The sequence below is a fragment of the Vulpes vulpes genome, chromosome 5 (genome assembly GCF_048418805.1).
Source record: "Vulpes vulpes isolate BD-2025 chromosome 5, VulVul3, whole genome shotgun sequence".
NCBI classification, from domain to species: domain Eukaryota; kingdom Metazoa; phylum Chordata; class Mammalia; order Carnivora; family Canidae; genus Vulpes; species Vulpes vulpes.
Window position 1 is genome coordinate 18776257 of NC_132784.1, and position 23634 is coordinate 18799890.

The 23634-nt window shown below is 37.7% G+C and overlaps 1 protein-coding gene across 7 annotated transcripts in view; it reads right to left on the bottom strand.

Moving 5' to 3' along the window:
- The window catches only part of DARS1 (aspartyl-tRNA synthetase 1), a 62045-nt gene extending 46299 nt beyond the window's left edge, over positions 1-15746 (bottom strand). The window contains exons 1-4 of one of the 7 annotated variants that reach the window (XM_072757641.1): positions 14778-14991; positions 14502-14686; positions 13049-13106; positions 9428-9520 (exon numbers count right to left, since the gene is read on the bottom strand). In XM_072757641.1, coding sequence (XP_072613742.1) covers positions 9428-9520; positions 13049-13106; positions 14502-14669 — 319 coding nt within the window. In that variant the 5' untranslated portion in view covers positions 14670-14686; positions 14778-14991. Of the gene's footprint in view, positions 1-9427; positions 9521-13048; positions 13107-13977; positions 14992-15093 lie in introns of those variants that run through there. The other 6 variants (XM_026015551.2, XM_026015553.2, XM_026015552.2 and 3 more) reach the window with 6 other exon arrangements.
- Between the last annotated feature and the right edge of the window lie 7888 nt (positions 15747-23634).

Genomic DNA, 23634 nt, shown 5'->3' on the forward strand with positions numbered 1-23634 from the left:
CTTTGTCTATAAGTCATTCCCTTTATCCTCTATAACTGTTTTTATTTTTATATATTCTGGGCCTCATGAGCACCCCAACCCCTCTCCTTTCATAAGGAACTGTCATTCTCTATTCTTAACCTTTTGAAAAATATTATTCATAATAGATCCAGCGACTATTTATCCTTGTGACATCCCTTTCCTATAAAGCAGATTCTTTTTAAGTCTCTGATCAAGTTTTGGGAAATTATTTCCTCATAAAACAAGTTAAATCTTTTCAAGACCAGTTTTCTCATCAGATTGTTTTATAAAACTTCAAAAGAAGATTTCAGTTTTAAAATCCTTGCAAAAAAAAAAAAAAAAAAAAAACGACAAAAATGCAAGCAGATTTATAGTCCTTGCTTTCAACATATAGTATTTTGAAACGCAAATCAGACCACAATCGTGAGTCAAAGAAAAAAAAAAAAGACAGGTTGCAAACAAAGTGCCAAGACAGACATAATCTGTGGACTTCAGAATAATATATCACTAACATATTTTTAACCACTAAATATGCACTTATTTTCCCTTTCCTTTGGAGTATGATCCAGTCACAAAGTAAAATCTTAAAAAAAGAAAGCTATACATACTAAACACATTCAAGGGGATTTTAAGATACTGAATGGATAAAGATTGTTACCATGGAGAAATCTGCAGATGGATCAAAATGACATTATCCTGAGAATGATTGAAACCACAAAATGTTTGAGAAACCTTGAACAGAATGTTTTTGTAAAATGGAATGGAATGTGATTTAGTATGTGTTTTAGCTGCTCTATTAGTGCAGATAGGCAGCACAGACATAGCTGTACTACAAAGCCATGCTTTGATGAACTCCAATACTACACAAAAGACCTTGCAAGAGAATAGAGCCCTACAGGATTCACAAAAAGGGTTAGTACACGAAATGTCTCTGGGTCAGCACACTAAGGGGTAATTTAGTGTAAGGATTGGTAAAGAGTAAAAAGCCTTGAAATCCAAAGACCTAGGACCATATCCTATCACTTCCTATGAAGGAGCCTGAGGAAAATTAAACTACTTGATGCTACAGTTCTTCATTGGTTAAATGAGAAAATAATAGTGTTGTTACTCTTGGGGTTTTCTCATATAATCTTGAGGATTACACAGGTTATATGTTGTGACACACCCAATTAATGTTAAGTATGAATGAATGTTATTAATGTTAATTATTATTAATAGGGCCACTGCCACTGGCGGCTTGAGGATTGATTACTATTCCTATTTCACATTGGACTGCTATGTGCAACAACCATGCCAAGTGCTGGGAACACAAAATAAATATTTGATAGACAATCATGATAGACTATTATGTGAAGAAAGTGATAAAATCAGGTAAAGTATAATCCCAATTTTGTTTAAGTACATTAAAATTGATTGTATAGTAAAAAAAACACCAAAATGTGGCTGCTAACAGATGTGAAATTATAAGAAATTATGCTGTTCTTCCGAATTTTGTTTTTTTCTGGGATCCCTGGGTGGCGCAGCGGTTTGGCGCCTGCCTTTGGCCCAGGGCGCGATCCTGGAGACCCGGGATCGAATCCCACATCGAGCTCCTGGTGCATGGAGCCTGCTTCTCCCTCTTCCTGTGTCTCTGCCTCTCTCTCTCTCTCTGTGACTATCATAAATAAAAATTTAAAAAAATTTTTTTTGTTTTTTTCTAAACTTTCTACAATAGGCATTTAGTACTTTTCTAATCAGAAAAAAAAACTTTTTAAGAGAAAAATACAATTGGGGAGGTATGAATAGAAGGTAAGGGTTTGAAGGAAATCTTGGCAATCTTGAAGATTTAGGTACATAGAACCTGAGAAGTTCTACGAAGCTAAGTATAGATGCAAATGCACTCCCTAAAGTTTGATGACTACTAGGGAAACAAATCAAGAAATCAATGGCAAAGGGTAGAAGGAAGAATGTTCATTCTTCTCTTTTAATGTTCAATGTGTTTACTGTATGTAATTCTAATTATTAAACCTTTTATTTTTTAAGAAAGGAAACAGAAGGGAGTGAAGTAGTAAAACTAGCACCATGAGATATTATATAAACCTACAAGTAAAACCAACACAAAAACAACCAGATCAATGGAACAGAAGAACAGACTCAAAATAACCCTATTAGAGAAAAGAAATTCTAATTCTAGATGGAATTCAGGAAATTAAAAAAAAAGAAACCCAATAGATAAAAAAACAGTAAAAAAATAAAGCTGAATATTAAACTGTACAAGAGGAAGAGACCTTTCCAAGCTTAAAAAGTTACAGAATATCAATACACAAAAAATTGAAACACTGGGAAAAATTATTTGCTGAACGACTTATAATCAATATGAGTTAACATCTTTAATACATAGATACCATGAAGATTTATAAGGACACTGAGATTCCAATACGTAAATGGGCAATAAGCTAGAACAAATCATTTGAAAGGAAAAGAAAAAACCCTAGTAAATATAAGGAAAAAAATGAAGGTAATGCAAGTTGAAGCAAACAATGATGACACATAATTTACCTCTTAAATTTGCAGATTTAAAAATATGGAATGTTATCTAATGCTTGAGAGAATTAAGTGAAAATCATTCCTTCATAAGCTTATGGCAAGGTAAACTTGCATATGCTCTCAGAGAACCATTTGGCAGTGGGCATTTAGAGGCTTAAAATCATTCTCTTTGCTTCAAGAAATCTATTTCTTAGAATGTATTAAGAAAACGGAGTACTGAAAGAGCCACAGTGACAAAGATGTTCATAGCAGTATTATTTCTCTAAAAGCACTGAAGCTCTATTATCACTCACTTCACACTTAGGCAGTCTTTACTAGTGGAATGATCTACAAGTGACTTTAATGCTATGGTTCCCAGGTTTTCGATATTCAAATACTAGAACCTTAATGGTCCACTCAAAAAGATTTTTAAAAGACTCAAAAAAGCCCAGTACTGGTTTCCAGGTAAGTAGGCCTGTCTGCTCTGACTACTTTTATCAAGTACTTTAGAGGTCAAATTCTTGGCTCTTAGTAAACTTCCTTGGTTCTGGTTGGGGATACATTGTGCTGCATGATCTGCTATGTTCCATGTTTTGCAAGGCCCTATCTCATAGACACTGGTGATTGATAACAGGGAGCAGCATATGAATTGCCATTCCTTTTATGTAAATTTAAAAAACAAATATACCCATGTTTGTAAATGCATTGTTTTTTCCTGGAAGGATATACAAGAAACAACAGTGGTTATTTTTGGGAGAAGAGATTGTGATGAGATGGAGAAGATAGAATTGTGAGACTTCAATTTTTCCTTTTCTTTTTGCACTTTTTGGAGTTTTAATTTTTACTATGTCCATATATATTGTAAGAAGCAAATACATAATTTCTCACTTTAGCAAAAAGTCCTCACTGCATAAGTTAGTACTAGAACTTTCTAAGATTAATCAACTGCTAAATAGGACGCATCTTTCATCTTGGAACCTGCCAACCAGGAGAGTTTAGTATATGTGCTGCAGAAGCGAACACTACCAGGAGACAGTTTAGAGAAAGGAGAATAAAGTCAATGTTGAAAATAGCTGAATGAATTAGCTACTTTTAGATATTTTAAATTTAGCTCCTTAACAGGAATTTGTGTTGTATTTTGGTTCTCCAGTTTTTAGAAGAGGCAGTTACATACGAGTCATGTTTAAGAACAATGTAGTCTGATCCCTTTTCTAAAGTATTCGGTGCATTCTTTATTTCTAAGCTGAAGAACAAACATGGTCACAGTCAGGACAAAAAGGCTTCCCCTCATCTCTCTTAATGGTGATAGCTCAGTAACAAAGTGGGCTTTTGTGGAAGAACTACATTATCTAAGATGTGAGGCAATCTTACGCTTTCATCTTTTCCTACTGTCTTTTAGTTTGCCATGCTCCTGAATATTATTTAGATAATGTACCTTCGCTTCCTCATACTAAAACATTAACATTTTCCTTCATCATTTATTTTGATTCATTACCCAATAAAACAGCAAAGACCTAAATGTTTTAAAGTACTTTCCATTTATTTCCCAACACATTCATGAGGTTCTAAGCTATCTGACAACCAAAATAAAGTATTTTGGAAATATGAGATTTTAGAAAGAATAGTATTGAAGCAGAATTAATTTGTGCCATTGACTTCAATATGGTATATATAAAATTTGAAAGCAGCCACAGATATTTGAATGAATCTTTCAATATGCAGGCTTAAACTCAAAAGCTTTCACAATCGAAAGAAATGAACTTTAAGTATATCATTAAGAGTTAGAAATTTCTCCTTGCTCCAGTATAAACCACCTGATTTTAGGGATAGGATACATAAACATAGTAAGAAATCTGATTTAATTTTCAAAAATGTATGAAACACTATCCTTAAGAATATTTGTTATAGGGCAGCCCCGGTGGCTCGGTGGTTTAGTTGCCTGCCTTCTGCCCAGGGCGTGATCCTGAAGACCTGGGATCGAGTCCCACATTGGGCTCTCTGAATGGAGCCTGTTTCTCCCTTTGCATGTGCCTCTGCCTATCTCTCTCTCTCTCTCTCTCTCTGTCTCTCTCATGAATAAATAAAATCTTAAAAAACAAACCACAAAACAGTATTTGTTATAAAAAGTTGCATTTTTTTCTTCACATGACAGTATTCTAGTTGCCAAACATTTGACACTATGATTTTGACACTTCCATTTCCTTATTCGTGGTTTTCTAGAGCTTTGCTCTACTTGAAACTGCCAGCATGGGTTATTTCCACAGGTCCAGTTTTAATGTGTTACTAATTTTGGAGATAAAGCCCCTGAATGCTTCCAAGTAAGTCATATTTATTGGCACTTTTTCCTATGTAAGAAGGGAGTAGTAGCAATCAGGATTCTGCAAAATCAAACCATAAGATTTTATTTATTTAGATAATCTACTTTAGCAGAAATAAAAAACAATGATCATATTGGAAATAAAAAACAATGATCAATATAGGGAAAGTGGTAATGTCACATATTTCTGGAAGTATAACTGAACATAGCTTTTTAAAGGGTAATCTGGTATAAGAAATTTTAAATATGCATATGTATACCCTTCAATCCAACAATTTCACTTCTAGATATCTACCTTGAAATAACTGTCATATGTAGGTCTAGAACTAATATCACAGATAGGTCTCCAAGAAACAGTTAATTGAAAGTAAAAAAAAGTTGAATAACATGTAAAATATATCATCTATGTAAAATAAGACAAGTTCAAAATCACACACACAAATGAAAACCTGTATATATGAATGTGTGCATATGTGCATTAAAAAGAAAGATTTTTAGAAAGACACTGAACAAATTATTGAGAACAGAGAATGAGGCAGAGGATAGAGTGTAGAGAAGAAAAAAGGGGGTATCACTTCTATATTCTCTGAAAAATTCATATAAAGATATTAATGTATTACTTGGGTAACTTACAGCTTAAACACAGATACACACAAATATACAAACTTACAAACAAAATAATAGTATTTCCCAATAAAAAATTACGAAAACCAGATTAATGTAGAATTTCAAGGAATAGGGCAGCCATTAGCGGCTTAGCAGTTTAGCACTGCCTTCAGCCCAGAACATGATCCTGGAAACCTGGGATTGAGTCCCTAGTCAGGCTCCCTGCATGGAGCCTGCTTCTCCCTCTGCCTGTCTCTCTCTCTCTCTCTCTGTCCCTAATAAATAAATAAAATCTTAAAAAAAAAAAAAAAAAAAAGAATTCCAAGGAATAAATACTGAACTTAACCTAGTACTATACTAAAAAGAATACTACCCACACCTTTGCCAAATTCAGTTTATTCCAAGAATCCAAAAAATGGTTCAACATTAAGAAATCCAACTATTGTAAATCATTGCAATTACAGAGTTGATTCTTGTTATTTGTGGTAGTTATATTTTATAAAGTCACCAGGAACAAAGAATTTACAGACATTGAACCAGATCCTAGGGGAAATACAACTTTAGGTTCCCGTGAGCCTCTGGTCACAATATTTTCATCAGTCCATCAATACATAACCTTATTATGTATGTGTTTCTGTTTGAAGGCACACTATATTGCTGATTCATTAACATTGAACTATGGCCAACAGCCCTGCAACTCACACTTGAATGAAGCTTATCTAACACATGTATTTTCTCTGCAAGGCATGCGCCCTTTTGCACTTAGGAACACTAGAAAAAATTTTAGCACTATGGTTGGTGACCATTGTAAACCACCTCATCACCAACAGAAAGCACAAAACTGTGTGAAGAATGTGGCATTAGACTGTGAAAGGAACACTTGTTAAATGAGAGCTGGTAGAAGAAGGCAGAGCTTCACTGTTTGACCTCAGCTGGGAATATGTGCATTGGGTGATTTGTTTTTGGCCTCTCTGCACATGCACATGTCTGGCATTTCTGTGAATGACAGTGAAAGTGCTACGAGTACTGATTTTGGGGTTACCACTATATTTTACCAAGCAGGAAAATTTGCAAATACACAGTCCACAAATAAAGAGGATCAACTGCATTTTAATTTTTTATTATATGGAAAATTTCAAACACAAAAGCAGAGAGAATAGTATATCAGCTTCTATATAAATACACTCAACACAATTATATTTTGAGGGAAAAAAACTGATGGAGAAAGGTCTAGTAAAACTTAACATCTATTCCGGTAACAGAAAATCTGGACTAGAAGAAAACTTCTTTTAATCTAGTCTTTGAACTGTGGCATTTTCTAATGACACTTTATGCAGAATACCCAAAGTCATGAAATAACTCATCAGGAGTTTAAATCTCTGCAGTTTGAAAAATTCTTCATTGAGGGAATCCCCGTAGTACTGGAGAATCTACTAATCATTGCAAAGAGAAACAAGAAATGAGATAAACATTTGAAAGAAAAGGACAAAAAGATCATTATTTGTAAATGATAACAATCTCTGTCTACCTACAATCCCCATGGATATCAACTCATGGCCATTCCTGTTTCAGCTTTATCCCAATCCTCATATCCCTTGATTCCTGTACTACTGTGAAGCAAATTTCAGCCACATTATTTCATCCATACATAATTCAGTATAGATCCTAAGATAAGATCTTTTTAAAAATAACATTACCACAGTACTATTATCTCAACTTAAAAAATAGAACATTTATTAACATCAAACATCCAGCCAATGTTCAAATTTCCAAGAGTCTCAAGTGTCTTTCCTTCCTTCATTTATTTAACTTCGAATCCAAATAAGTAACTGGCTGACGGATAAAATTCTTAATTCTAATATTTCCTTTTCAATTTATTTATTGGAGAGATCAGGTCATTTTTTGCCCAGTAGTTTCCTATAGTCTAGATTTTGCTGACTGCATCCTCATTGTTACTTTCTCCCATCTACCATTTTGTTTCCATACAGAAATGGTATTTTCTCTTTATTTATCAGTTTTCAAAATAATGAGCCTGTTTCATTGGTTACCAACCAGGTTTTGTTTGCCTGTCTTAGAAATGTTATAAATTTATGAATTTAAAAGTATCTGATGTGTTTCAATTCACTGCAATTATCAAACTGTTCCATTTGGGGGATGAGTGCAAAGGGAAATATTCTTGGTTCAGGCCCACATGTAGCATACATTCTATCTTTTAATTTGCTAAATAACTATGTTTAGGGAACACACAAAGGCTCCCAGTCTAATGGGAAAAAGACAACTAAATGAATGATTACAATACAATGTGATTATCTTTTGGTAGAATAAACAGCCCAAACTTTCAGAAAGGGAAATCACCATTTTATAAAAAATTAAAATTCCACCAGTATTCTTCTCAAAGTCCAACAGCATTCAGCTATTTGGGTGGAGTATACTGGAAGAACAGACAAACTTCTAGTAGTAGTGATCTTGAGAGTGAGATATATGTATAAAATGTTAGAATTTTAAAAGTGATGGGCCTACATTAACTCTCTAATAAAACATCTTAAAGTAAGAAATAATGTAACAAAGAATACATTAGATATCACAGAAGTAACCAGCTAACTAGCTTTGCTGGGGATATTAAGTGCCTTAGAAAACTACCACATTCTGTTCATATTCTACATACCAATTACCATGAGAACTTGAGTGAGTGGCTTTACCATTTGAAGTCTTAGTACTCTGATTACAAAGTAGAATAACAAAGCCTGTTCTGCTTACTTCACAAATTTGTAGGGATGATCAAATGTTTCAAAAAAGTATGTGAAAAGTATAAAATTATAAACTAATGTTAAGTGTCATTAATATGTTTAGACAATTCTAAACACTAGGCTAGGACAATTTTCTAGAAGGAACAGGTCTGTCTAAACTACCCCAACCTTTTTTCTTTGTTGTTAATGCTAAATTCTTAGTACCGTCTGACATAGTTTTCTACAGTAACAAAAATATTCTGTAGTTTTGCTGTACTTGGGAGCCACTAGCCATTGCAGCTATTAAGCACTCAAAATACAGCTAGTGACATCTGAACTACTGAATTAAATTGAAATAGTTATTTTATTTTTTTTATTTTTAAAAGATTTTATTTATTTATTCATGAGAGACAGAGAGAAAGAGGCAGGGACACAGGCAGAGGGAGAAGCAGGCTCCATGCCGGGAGCCCGACGTGGGACTTGATCCTGGGTCTCCAGGATGGCGGCCTGAGCTGAAGGCAGTGCTAAACCGCTGAGCCACCCAGGTTGCCCAAATTTAAATAGTTAAATGTAGCCAGTGGCCACTGTATCGGACAACTTGATCTTAGCCTTATTTCTCTATCACGTATCTGGCTATCTAAATATGACAAATATAAGAATATCAAATATGAAAAGCTTTTCAAATATACTCTTCACTTAAAAGAATTAAACTTTTGGGGTCCCTGGGTGGCTTGGGGTTGTGAGATAGAGCCCTGTGTTGGGCTCCACCCTGGGTGTGGAGCTTGTTTGGGATTCTCTCTCTTCTTCTTCCCCAACTCAATCAATCAATCAATCAATCAATCACTCAATAAATAAATAAATAAATTGAACCTTTGAGAGATGCTAGAAAAGTACCTTACTTAAAATGTTAGATTTAATCTGAGTCTTTAAGGTCAAATTATTTTTAAGGATGCCTTTTTTTCTTTTTCTAAATAGGCTCTACACCCAGGGTGAAGTCCAACCTGGGATTTGAACTCACGACCTTGAGATCATTACTTGAGCTGAGTCAAGAGTCAGCTTAAATGACTGAGTTATTCAGGCATCCCAAGGATATCTTGCAAGAATCTAAAAGTAATTAACCATGCTTAATTAACTAATGCTTCACAGTAATTCAAGAAAGAAAACAGATGTTTTTGCTTTGTTTTTAAAGATTTATTTTGATTTGTGAGGAATCTGCAAAACAAAAAAATCAGAGTCCTTATCAAAAGGGCTGTAATCATTAAATCAATCTTACCTTTAGCTCTACTTGTATGAACCCTTGCACGCACCCAAACAACTTCATCAGCTTTGTGCACTGTCAAGTCACTAACTCGAACCAAAACTCGATCTGCAGTAAATAAGTGAAACAATTTTCTAATTCAGAATGTACAAAGTCATAATCATTTTGGTTTAACAGCTAGCATAAGTACTTGTTATTATCTCAAGTAATCTTCAATCTCTGACATATTCTTTCCTATCATTCTCCATATACAATTTGCTTTAAGGTTTATGAATTACACTAAGTATATCTCTAAAATCTATCCAATTCTCTTTCATCTTCATTGCTACCATCTCAAACCAAAGTACCATTTATTTTGCCTAAACTGCAGCAACAGCCTTAAAACTGGCATTCCCCTGATCCCCTAATTCACTCTACATCGGAGTCAAAGAGATAGTTCCAAAATGCAAATCTCTTGAACATTTCAATAACTTATAGAGCCAAATACAGCCTGTCTTCACCTGCCTTTGCCTAAGGGACATGGTATTTCCCCTTGCCTGCCATAGTATGTAAGTCAACCACACGGGACGCTCTTCTGCAAGGCCTGGAGAGTCACGGTACCAGGACACAGAGAATGATCCAGAGGAGGCATGTTACTCAAAATGAGCTAATCAAATCCTTCTGTGGGACTTATTATAAACACATGGAAATGAAACTCTCTTTCCTGGGGTTCCTGAGCTGAGATGGTGTAGGCCTAGGCTGCAGCCACTACCTTTCCCAGTACCCGAGATGGTAGGATGAGAGGATAAGGCCAATAACCTAAAGGAAACAGAGCCAAAAAGTAAAGACAGAAACTGCAGATGCTGCTTGAGCCTCTAGATTCAATCATGCTGTATAATATCTCATACTTGGTTTCCTATTACAAAATGCTATATCCAGAGTCCCCAAAACAGTAAAACTGTGGAAAAAACAACTATTATGTCAAGATAGTAATAGGGCAATCATGATCCAGAAATCATTTTATTATTTTAATTATACAGTAACTTCAAAGAAAAATTTTTAGTATTAATTAAAAACAGTAATAGATGACATCATAACATTAAAAGTAATAAAAGCTCGCTTTCCTCAAGAGTTACATTGCCTAACTGTAACCAAATCTGTCAATATCGCATGCAGCAAAACCTAGTTACATTATTAAAAATACTTTTGGGAGGATATTATAATATAATCAAATTATAAATTTATTTTACCTACTTTGCTAAATGTATTTATGACTTGTCTCTTGAAGCAAAGACGCAGCTTAGAGAGAATTTGATTTACAGAAAGCCATAGATCTCATTGCCAGAAACAAAGAGAGAGAATGGGGAATTTTTAAGCCATGAGGTATCACAAGAAAATTTCTGCAAAACATTGCCAACAGATCTTATGAATTAAACAAACTTCCAAATCTGCTGTGTAAACTCAGGCAAAAGAAAGTGTGAAAGAAAAGACAGACAAAGCAGCAAAAAATTTTAAAAGACAAATTTGAAAATGCCAAGATTAAAAAAGCAAATGACTTATTAACTAGTCAGTCAAAACCAAACCAAACCAGAGTAACGTAAATCTGAAAGAATAACCTTATAAATAAACAGCATGATTAATTTTAATAATAATTTTTTTCAAAAAGATTTTATTTATTTATTCATGAAGAGAGACAGAGGCAGAGGGAAAGCAAGTTCCCTGTGGGGAGCCCAATGCAGGACTTGATCCCAGTACTCCAGGATTACACCCTGAGCCAAAGGCAGATGCTCAACCACTGAGCCCCCCAGGCGACCCTATTTTAATAGTGTTTTTTTTTTTTTTTTTTAAGATTTTATTTATCCATGAGACACACACACACACACACACACAGAGATAAAGAGACAGAGACACAGGCAGAGGGAGAAGCAGGCTCCATGCAGGAAACCTGACGTGGGACTGGATCCTAGCACCCCAGGATCACGCCCTGGGCTGAAAGCAGCGCTCACCAGGGCTGCCCCTTAATAGTGCTTTTGAAAGCAAAAAGTATCATTCTTTCTTTTGTGTGGCATTCCAACTAATTAGCATAGGGATTCTCAACCTTCACATCCATACATACTTGAGGCGCATGTCACACTCTCACCAGTATGACTGGCTGAGACAATGATCAGGGCCAGCAGGGTTTTAGTTTGAAAATCTATTGCCTCTTCCATATTTTTTGTGTGGTTTAAGATTTTATTTATTTATTTATTATTTATAAATTTATAAATAAATTTATTTATTTATAGAGAGCAAGTGGGAACATGAGCCAAGGGAGAGGCAGATGGAAAAGGAAGCAGGGAGCCCGATGCAGGGCTTGATCCCAGTATCCTGGGTTCCTGACATGAGCTTGATGCTTAACCAACTGAGCCACACAGGTGCCTCCTCTTCCATACTTGTAAGTCACTAGTATTAGAACAAAGGAATTTGGAGAATTCGAAGCACATAGGAAGCAAACTTCACGTTCAACTATTAGGATTTTAGCAGAGATAAACCAAGGGCAGAATTTTTCTAATACTTTAATTAGGTGACATATATAGTTATTTTTCCCCTTTGTGAGAATAAAATTGTAAGTGGAAGACACTAGTCTGGCTTTGCCAGCCAAATGGGAATAGTAAGGCAAGTGACTGGGGCTCATGTTAAGAGATCAACACTCCAGTGCGCTTCTTTGTCATAGTTCAAGGAAGTCCAATTCAGGATACTAAAGCTGGAAAAAAGTCTCAAATCACCCCTCCTGCTTGTCCTGGCAGATGAATGTCCTATTCTATACTATACAGTTTATATTCCATTTTATACTAAATTATTTCACTCCACCCTCTTTGCTTTTGGAAGTAGTTTATTTTTAGCAAACCATTTTGGTCTTATATTGTACATTTTTCCAAGAAAGTTGGGAAATAAGTGATATTGCGGCAATGCAATAAATCAAATTCGAAAAGTACAATAAAACTGACTTGGAGGTTCATTTTCAAAGCATAAAATTCACAGGTAGGCTTGGAAGGAAGGAGGGAGGGAGGGAGATATATTTAGTACTTCCAATGAGCCAGAACTTAAAGGTCTGCAATTGTACCAAAGATTGAAGGATCTGGGGTGTCTACCAAAGGAAAAGTGTTAAATAGCTGAGAGTAAGATAAATCTGCTGAAACTCCATACATACATATAAAAATACAAACAAAAGGAAGAAATAATTAGAAATAGAAAACGTACAGATCTGAGAGAAACAGCATGTGACAAGTAAATTTTAAATAAATATAACAGAGTCAAGGGGGAAAAGGAAAGGAGATGGCTTCATAAAACACACAAGAAGGTTGCTTATAACGAAAGCAGTTAATATTAACCATTCTTGTCTCCTAGGCTAGAGATAAATCTTAAATCTTTTACCTCATCTTTTTAAATATGATTTACCATTTAAAGTAAACTCTAACATATTCTTCTTCTCTTTCAAGATTGGTAGCCCTAGACTGACCATGATTATGCAGAGTTACGGCGCCTGCCTGGGTTAATCACTTAACCTTTCAGAGTTATGCCTTCAGAGATATGCCAAACTTACTTAACTTCATGAAGGGTTTCCTGGAATTACAAAGAAAAGAAAAAAAAAGGCTGTATTATCATATAGCTACTAACCTGGTTTGTCTTGTGACTGTATCATTGAAGATACTCCGTATCTTTCTTTAGCATAATCCTACAAGAAAATGGTCTTGGATTACAACTTTTTAAGCACGAATAACGCAGTATACACATACCTACAAACAACAATATAAAAGTGAATTCATTTTAACTTTCCGGAATTTAGAGAGCCAGGAGTTGTAAAGTGTGGAAATCTGCCGGATCATTTACCTATATACGAAAAAGTTTCTGGTTAATTTGTTTTGAGGATCATCATTCCTGGATGGATAGACCATACACAACAGCACTCAAAGATAAAATTTTCACGTACACAATACATCGTAAGTACCTTCTGCAAAAAAAGGACACTAAATGACTTCAAAGCAGGGATATAAATTTCCTTTATGAAGGGAGTAGGATGAAATACCACAGTTTTATTAACTTCCTATTACAGGAAGAGATGTTCAAAGAGAACCAACATTTCTGGGTAAGCTCTCTGAGCACCAGATGTCCTCAGTATTTAGACATCGGAGATGTTGGATATAAGCTACTACAAACTTTGTAAAAAAGGCAAAAAAATATCCACCAGCTTCCTGTTTCTAAAACTACCTTCAGTATACAGGGCTGCAGGCAGTTGGAAATGCACACTAATTTCTTGTTACATTTTAAAGTCAGGGAACAGGAAACAGGAGATCTCTACGGTGCAGACGATTAACAACAAACTCTACTGACAGAATAGGTAAGTGGCCTTTTTATTTTAATCTCGCTTTACTTCTAAAGTGGTATCTTAAGATTCTTCTAGCTATAAAACGACACAGTCCCACCATTACGTCGACCTTCTATCTAGACCTATACTATCTGCAAGGGAGCACAGTTTAATTAACCAATCAGATCAAGAGCGAGCAAAAAGAATTTCCTTCGATTTTACAAGGTAACGTAAGACATACACGAAGCAGTTAGTTTCGGTCGCTCCGTAGCTATTTGCGTGGCATCCTCTCCTTTAGATCTGGCAGATAGTGGAGTTTGTGTTCACACGGAAATAAACCAGACGTGTTAAGGTGCATACTGAACATTTTTTTTTTTTTTTCAAATAAAAAACACATCGAAAGACCAAGATCACCCAGCCTTCGTGGGGAGAGAGACGATCACACAATGCAGCACGAGGCCAGCATAAATCGATCACAACGTGTGGAATACAGGGTCACTTATCAGTACTGTTCACATTTCAGCAGCTTTTCACTCCACCCAATATTATTACGATGACCCATTCCTTACGCAGCTTATCACAAATCTGTAATTTCTCAAGGAGGGGGAGGGGCGGTTAAGAGCCAGGTAGGGATGAAGGCCTGGGCTATCCTGCAGGACACACGTTGCGGCAGGGCGGCTTCAAACGTTCGTTCCCGAAGAGCACCGAAGGCGCCCGAAGGGGTGGTTATTACGAATGACCCGCAGGATTCTGCCATCACTTCACCTCGGATGCTTGCTCTGCAAACTCGCCCCCCTGAGCTCCCGGGGATCGCGAGAAGGGAGACCGCGAACGTGGCGAGCGGGCTCTAAGGCTGTCACGTGGTGCATGGTCCTCAAACCTACCGGCAGACCGTTTTTTTAACCAAGTCCCGTCATTACTTGCAAAAAACATGAGGAACACGAGAGCCGCTTTAAAAAAATAAGAAAAGAAAAAATAAAATCGATGGCTAGCGACCAGGGGCGAGGCGCAAGGGCGGAGGACGCGGAGGCCGTGCCTCACCGGGAGGCGCGAGCGTGAGGCCGGCGCTCCTACTTCCGGGGCCGCGGGCGCCGCACGGCCACCCGCCCCGGGGCGCGCCAGGCCTCCCGAGCGCCCCTGTGAGAACCGCGGTCCCGAGCGGCTCGCGAGGGCCCCGGACGCTCAGGGAGGCTGCTGGGCACCCCAGCCCCAGGCCCCGCGGCCCGCAAGCCGGGGGCCGTGTCGCCGCAGGCCGCGCCCCTGCTCACCCGCCTCCCCCCTCCCTCCTCCCTCCCTCCCTCAGCGCGTTGCGGCCCAGGGGTCTCTTCTCCCAGGCCCGGGGAAGGAGGACACCCACTTCCGCCGCGTCCATGATCTCCCGCGGCTTCTCCTGACTCTTGCGGCTGGCGCTGGCGCTGGGCATCGGGACGACAGGACGGGACGGCGGTCACCACCCTCCCTCGCGGGCTTCCGTAGAGCAGGCACCAGGGGCTTCTCCCGGTCACTCAGTCCCCGCCCTCCCGGGCCTCCAGCCGGCACGCGCGCTCCGACTCTCGGTGGAGGGGCGGCTCCGGAAAGATCGCGAGAACTGAGATGCCGGCGCGGCGAGCGCCCGGCGACGCCGTCTCCGCTCGGCCCCGCCCCTTCGGGGCTCACCTGGGGTTTGAGGGCATCCCTGGAAGTTCGCTGTGGTCTCGCGGGACTGGCCCGGAGCGGCTGGATCCCTGGGCGGCGGGGTGCGAGCCTCGGTCGTTGTGCGCTGCTCCCAGCTGCAGCTCCTGCTCGGTTCCCTCCGCCTTATTTAAGCCTACAGGCTATGACTGCGGACCGTCCCCTGAGACCCCTGGCCAAGCTCAGGTGTCGGCTCTCCTGCCTCCCCTCCCCGCTGCGGCCCTAGGGCTGCCTGCGGTTACGCAAGCCGCTCTCTGTACGGGGCCCGCAGTGCTGGGTTAAAAGCAGCGGGCGTGCTGGGGTAGGACCGGGCACCGCTCCCCAAGCCCTAAGTGAGCTGTAAACGTAAGGATAGGAACCCCCGGGACCCGTAGCATTGCTTCACGGTGTGCCTGGTGTTGGTTGTTCAAGGGACAAACCTTCTGGCTTAAAAAAAAAAAAAAAAAAAAAATTGTGATCCACGAGCCTTTTATCGCAATTGAAAGTAATTTGGGGGTTAGATGACTTTCTCACCTGCTACACTTCTTTGCACTCTGTCAAGTTGTAACCATCTAATGTCTCACCCTGGCACAGGTAACACTCGTTGAAAGAGCGCAGAGAGGGGAACCCGGGCTGGCTCAGCGGTTTAGCGCCTGCCTTCCGCCCAGGGCGTCCCGGGGTCGAGTCCCACGTCGAGTCCCACGTCGAGTCCCACGTCGAGTCCCACGTCGAGTCCCACGTCGAGTCCCACGTCGAGCTCCCTGCATGCAGCCTGCTTCTCTCTTTGTCTTTGTCTCTCTCTCTCTCTCTGTCTCATAAATAAATGAAATCTTAAAAAAAAAAAAAAAAAACTGCAGAGAGACCCCGGTGCAAATAGAAGAGCTCTGGAGGCCAACCCAACCCCTTTAGGTTCTGGGATACAGACAGAACACAGTCATCCCCGCCCTTGCAGAGTTGTTGCCCTGCTTATTGTATCTGTGAAGCAGAGAAATGCTGTGAAAGTTTTCTTTGAGGGCATTCACCTCGTGTTCCCTGAGGAAGTGATGCTTCAGCTAAAATCTAAAGTAGGCATAGGGATCAGCTAGGTCAAGAGGGACTGAAAAAATAGCATATTCAAGATGAGGGGATAGAGAGAAAGATCATGGTCAGGTTTGGAGGTTATGGGCATGGGATGCTTTTGAGATATCCAAGGGGAGATGCCCAGGTAATCACTCGCCTTGTGGGGTTGGGAGCATGGAAGAGAGGTCTGGGCTACCCGTAAGGATGGGTAAGACTGGAGAGATAGGTAGTAATTAAAGTCCTGGACTAGGAAAGGGAATATTACTAGAAAAGAGTATTAGCACTGATTGTCACTTACTGCATAAACCTCAATTAAGATGATGACTGAAAAATACTAGTTGGATTTAGCAATATCGAGGCCATTGGTATGCATAATAAACACTGTTTATGGTAAAGTGATGGGGTCAGAATTGGCTGAGAAGTGAGTGACAGTGAAGAAATGAAAGTACTGGGAAAGTGATGATAACAAACCTTTATATGGTGCTTACTATGTGCCAACTGTGGTCAGTGTTTTCCATATACTAACTCACTCAATTCTTAAATTTTTTAAAATTCTAAGTATAGATGAAACAATATTAAGTGTACAACATAGGAATTCAACGTTTATATCCGTTATGAAATGCTCACCACATTTAAGTGCAGTTACCATCTATCACCATATAATTTTATTACAATAGTTTTGGTTATATTCCTTATGCTGTACTTTATATCCCCGTGACTTATTTTTTCATTTTTTAAAGATTCTGTTTAGTTATTTATTTATTTGAGAGAGAGCAAGAAATCAGAAGGAGAGGGAGAAGCAGACTCCCCACTGAGCAGAGAGCCCAATGGCAGGCTGGATCCCAGGACCCTGGCACACACTTAACTGAGCCACCCAGACACTCCCCGACCCCTAGCCCCATGACTTATAACTGGAAGTTTGTACCTTTTAATTCTTTTTATCTGTTTTGCCCATCCTCTCACCCTCTCCCTTCTGGTAACCAGCAGTTTGTTCTCTGTATTTATGACTCTATATTTTGTTCTTTTCTTTTTTAGATTCTATATATAAGTAAAATCATACAATATTTGTGTTCCTTTGTCTGACTTTTTTCACTTAGCATAATGCCCTCTAGGTCCACCCTTGTTGCCCTAGATGGCAAAATTTCACTCGTTTTATGGCTAAGTAATATTCCATTGTGTATATACCACATTGTCTTTATCCACTCATCTGTCAATGGACATTTATATTGCTTCCATGTCTTGGCTATGGTAAATATGCTGCAATGAATATAGAGGTGCATGTCTTTTTAAATTCGGGTTTTCTTTTTTATTTATTATTATTTTTTAAAAGATTTTATTTATTTATTTATTCATGAGAGACACAGGCAGAGGGAGAAGCAGCCTCCATGCAGGGAGCCCGATGTGGGACTCAATCCCGGGACTCTATGATCATAGCCCTGAGCGAAAGTCAGATGCTCAACTGCTGAGCCACCCAGGTGTCTCTTCTTCTTCTTCTTCTTCTTTTTTTTTTTTAAATTAGGGTTTGCATTTTCTTTGGGTCAATATCCAGAAGTAGAATTACTGAAATATATGATAGTTTTTTATTTTTTGAGGAACCTCTGTACTGTTTTCCATCATGGTTGCACCAATTTACAGTCCCACCAACAGTGCACAAAGGTTCCTTTTTTTCCCACATCTGTGCTAACACTTGTTATTTCTTGTCTTTTTGATACTAGCCATTCTGACAGGTGTGAGATGATATCTTATTGTGGCTTTAATTTGCATTTTCCTGATGATTAGTGATGTTGAGAATCTTTTCATGTGTCTGTTGGTCATTTGTATGTCTTTGGAAAAATATTCAGGTCCTCTGCCTGTTTTAATCAGATTTTGGGGGGATGTTGAGTTGTATAAATTCTTTATATACTTCAGATATTAACCCCTCATCAGATACATCATTTGCAAATACCTTCTATTCAGTAGGCTGCCTTTTTGTTTTGTTGTTGGTTTCCTTTGCTGTGTTCAAGCTTTTTTTTGGTGTAGTCCCAATAGTTTATTTTTGCTTTTTGTTTCCCTTGTCTGAGGAGAAATATCTAGAAGAATGTTACTAAGGCTGATGTTAAAGAGATTACTGCCTATGTTTTCTTCTAGGATTTTTATGGTTTCAGGACCCACATCTAGAGCTTTAATCCACTTTGAGTTGTTTTTTGCCTGTGGTGTAAGAAAGCAGTCCGGTTTTATTCTTTTTCAAGTAGCTGTCCAGTTTCTGTGCCAGTGCCATACTCTGATTACTATAGCTTTGTACTATAGTTTGAAATCTAGGAATGTGATACCTCCAGCTTTGCTTTTTTCAAGACTGCTTTGGCTATTTGGCATATTTTTTGGTACTATACAAATTTTAGGATTATTGATTTTAGTTCTGTGAAAAGTGCTATTGATATATTGATGGGGGTTTCACTGAATCTGTAGATTTCTTTTTGAGTAGTATAGACATTTTTTTTTTTAAGATTTTATTCATTTATTTATGAGAGAGAGAGAGGTAGAGACACAGGCAGAGGGAGAAGCAGGCTCCACACAGGGAGCCTGATGTGGGACTTGATCCTGAGTCTCCAGGATCAGGCCTTGAGCCAAAAAGGCAGGTGCCAAACTGCTGAGTCACCCGGGCTGCCCAGGTAGTATAGACATTTTAACAATATCAGTTCTTTTAATCTGTGAGCATCTTTCTATTTATTTGTGTTATCTTTAATTTCTTTTATCACTGTCTTATAGTTTTCAGAATATAGGTCTTTCACCACCTTGGTCAAATTTATTCCTAGGTATTTTATTCTTTTTGATGTAATTATAAATGGGATTGTTCTCTTTATTTCTCTTTCTGCTAGTTTGTTATTGGTGTATAGAAATGTAACATATTTCTATATCTTAATTTTGTACCCTGCAACTTTACTGAATCTACTTATCAGTTGTGATCATTCTTTGGTGGAGTCTAGGGTTTTCTATAAATAGTATTATGTCATCTGCAAATAATGAAAATTTTATGTCTTTCTTACCAATTTGGATGGCTCTTATTTCTTTTTATCGTGTGATTGCTGTGTGTAGGACTTCCAGTTGAGTAAATATTGTGGCAGTGGGCATCCTTGTCTTGTTTCTGATCTTACAGGAAAAGCATTTAGCTTTTCACCATTGAGTATGGATTTGTCATAAATGATCTTTATTATGTTGAGGTATATCCCCTCCATACCAATTTTGCTGAAAGTTGCATGAATGGATGTTGAATTTTGTCAAATGCTTTTTCTGTATCTATTGAAATGATTATATTGTTTTTTCCTTCATTTTGTTGATGTGGTATATCACATTGATTGATTTGTGGATGTTGAACCATCCCTTGCATCCCTAGAATAAATCCCACTTGATCATCCTTTTAATGTGTTATTGAATTAAGTCTGCTAATATTTGTTGAAGATTTTTGAATGTATGTTCATCAGGGATATTGGCCTATAATTTTCTTTTTTTGTAGTGTTTTTGTTTGGTTTTGGTATCAGGTAATGTTGGCTTCATAGAATGAATTTGAAATTATTCTTTCCCCTTCTATTTTTTGGAATAGGTTGAGAAAGATGGGTATTAACTTTTAAAATATTTGGCAGAATTCACTTGTTACGTCATCTGGTCCTGGACTTCTCTTTGTTGGGAGTTTTTGTATTGATTCAGTTTCATTGCTAGTAATCAGTCTGTTCAGATTTTTAATTTCTTTATAATTCAATCTTGGGAGATTGTGTGTTACTAGGAATTTATTTCTTTTTTGTTGTCCAATTTGTTGGCATAATTTTCTTGTATAATAGTATTTGTGGTGTCAGTTGTAGGTTGTCTTTCATGAGATTTGTTTTATTTCTTTTAGTTCTTTTATTTATTTTTTTTGAGCGTATGGATAAAAGTTTATCAATTTCATTTATCTTTTCAAAGAATGGTTCTAAGTTTCATTCATCTTTTATATTTTTTTGTTTGTTTTATTTATTTCCACTCTCATCTTTATTGTTTCATTTCTTCTAACTTTAGACTTTGGTTATTCTTACTTTTCTAGCTCCTTTAGTCATGAAGTTAGATTGCTTTTTTGAGATTTTTCTTGTTCTTGAGGTGGGCCTGAATTGCTGTAATCTTTCTTCTTAGCACTGCTTCCTGTATCCCCAAATTTTTGGACCATTTTGTTTCCATTTATATTTGTTTCAGAGTATTTTTAAATTTTTTTCTTTGATTTCTTTGTGGACCCATGGTTGTTTGGTAGTTTGTTGTTTATTCTCCATGTTTGTGGAGGTTTTTTCTAGCTTTTTCTTGTTACCGATTTCTAGTTTTATACTATTGTGGTTGGAAAGGATGTTTGATATGATTGTAGTCTTTTTTTTTTTTAAAGATTTTATTTATTTATTCACAAGAGACACACAGAGAGAGGCAGAGACGCAGGCAGACGAAGAAGCAAGCTCCCCACAGTAAGCCCAACATGGGACTCGATTCCAGGACTCTGGGATCACGCCCTGAGCTGAAGGCAGATGCTCAACTGCTGAGCCACCCAGGCATTCCTGACTGTAGTCTTCTTAAATTGACTGAGACTTGTTTTGTGGCTTAACATGTGATCTGTCTTGGAGAGTGTTTCATGTACATTTGAAAAAAATGTGTCTTTTTGGATCAAGAAATGTTCTATATATATTTATATATATCTGTTAAGTCCATCTGGTCAAATGTATCATTTAAAGCCACTGTTTCCTTGTTAATTTTCTGTTTGGATTATCTATCCATTGGTTTAAGTGGGGTATTAAAGTCTCCTACCATTATCGTATTGCTTGTCAGTTGCTCCCTTTAAGTATGTCAACATTTGCTTTACATAGTTAGGTGCTCCTTTGTGGATGTAACAGTATTTACAAATGAGAGAGAGGCAGGGACATAGGCAGAGGGAGAAGCAGACTCCATGCAGGGAGCCCGATGTGGGACTTGATCCCAGAACTCAAGGATCACGCCCTGGGCCAAAGACAGGCACACAATTGCTGAGCCATCCAGGCATCCCTAGTTTTTGTTTTAAAATCTATTTTGTCTGATATAAGTATTACTACCCCAGTTTTTTCTTCACTTCCATTTGCGTGGAATATCTTTTTCCATCCTTTCACTTTTGGTCTGTATGTGACTTGAGATCTGAAATGAATCTCTTGTAAGCAGCATATAGTTGGGTCTTGTTCTTTATCCATTTAGTCCTCCTTTGGGTTTTGATTATAGTATTTAGTCCACTTACCTATAAAGTTATTATTGCTAGATGTATATTTACTGCCATTTTGTTAAATGGTTGTTTTTGTAGTTCTTCTTTGTTCCTTTCTTCTTACATTGCTCTCTGGTGATTTAATGAATTTTTTTAGTGTTATGCTTGGGTTACTTTCTCTTTATTTTTTGTATATCTGTTATAGATTTTTAGTTTGTGGTTACCACGTGGTTCATATATAACACCCCATGTGCATAGCAGTCTATTTTAAGTTGATGGTTGCTTAAGTTCAAACACATTCTAAAGGTACACTACATTTTTACACCCCTTTCCACATTTTATGTTTTTGATGTTATATTTTACATCTTTCATTTTGTGTATCCCTTAACTAATTACTGTAGATGTAGTTGATTTTTACTACTTCTGCTTTTTCAACTTTCATAATAGCTATATAAATAATTGATCTATTACCTTTACTATATTTTGCTTTTACCAGTGAAATTTTTCTTTCATAATTTTTTTACTTATAGTCATGATTTTTTCTTTTCTGCATAAATAAGTCTCTTTAACATTTCTTTAAGTCTGGCTTTGTAGTGATGAACTCCTTTGGAAATTCTTTGTCTCTCCCACAATTCTGAATGATAAGTTTATCAGGTAGGGTATTCTTGTTTTTTTTCCATTTAGCACTTAGAATATATATGCCACTCTCTTCTGGCCTGCAAAATTTCTCCTGAAAAATCAGCTGATAGTCTTATGGGATTTCTCTTCTAGATAACTAGTTGTTTCTCTCTTGCTGCTTTTAAGATTCCGTCTTTATCTTGAATTTTTAACATTTTAGTTATTATGTGTCTTGGTGTGGCCTCTTGGGTTCATCTTGTCTGGGGCTTTCTGTGCTTCCTGGATTTGGATGTCTGTTTTCTTCCCCAGGTTAGGGAAATTTTCAGCTATGATTTCTTCAATAAGTTTTCTTCTCTTTTCTCTCTCTGTTCTCTCTATAGGATCCCTATAATGTGAATATTAGTATGCTTGATGTTTTTCCAGAGGTCCCTTAACTGATGTTCATTTTTAAAAATTCTTCTTCTGTTTGGCTTGGTTGATTTTCATTAGTCCATCTTCCAGATTCCTTATCTGTTCTTCATCCTCTAATCTCCTATTAATCCCCTCTAATATATTTTTCATTTCAGTTATTGTATTTTTTTAGAACTGATTGGTTCTTTTTTACATCTACTATATCTTTGCTGAGGTTCTCATTGAATTCATCCCTCTTCTCCCAAATTTGTTGAACATCCTTATGACCATTACTTTGACTTCTTCATTAGGTAGATTGCTTATCTCTGTTTCACTTAGTTCTTTCTTTCTTTCTTCTTTTCTTTTCTTTCTTATTTTCTTTCTTTCTTTTCTTTTCTTTTTTCTTTCTTTCTTTCTTTCTTTCTTTCTTTCTTTCTTTCTTTCTTCCTTTCTTCCTTTCTTGTTTTATATTTTACATAATCTCTACATCCCATGTGGGGCTGAAACTCATGACCCCAAGATCAAGAGTCAACATGCTCTTCTGACTAACCCAGGCAGGTGCCCTTCATTCAGTTCTTTTTCTGAGATTTTGTCTTATTCTTTCTTTTGGTATATTGTTCTCTATGTTAGGAAGGTCCGCTATGTCTCCTTGTCTTGAAAGTAGTGGCCATATATAGTAGGTGTCTTATGGGGCTCAGAAGCCCAATCCACCCTTGTCACCAGAACAAGGGTGTTCTCTGTGTGGGCTGTATGCACTCTTCTTTTATGTCTGGGCTGTGACTGTTATAGATGTGCTGGTGGATGGGTCTGGCCTTCCTCCTTTTCCTTGGGTGGAAATTTTTAGAGGAGCACTGGTCCTGGCCAAGGCTGTCTATTGGGTGTGTCAGGGTGGCAGCCACTTTAGGGAAGTAGTGCCTGCTGAAACATGTGGGTTGGGTGGGGTAGGTCTTCAGGGGAACATCAGGGTAG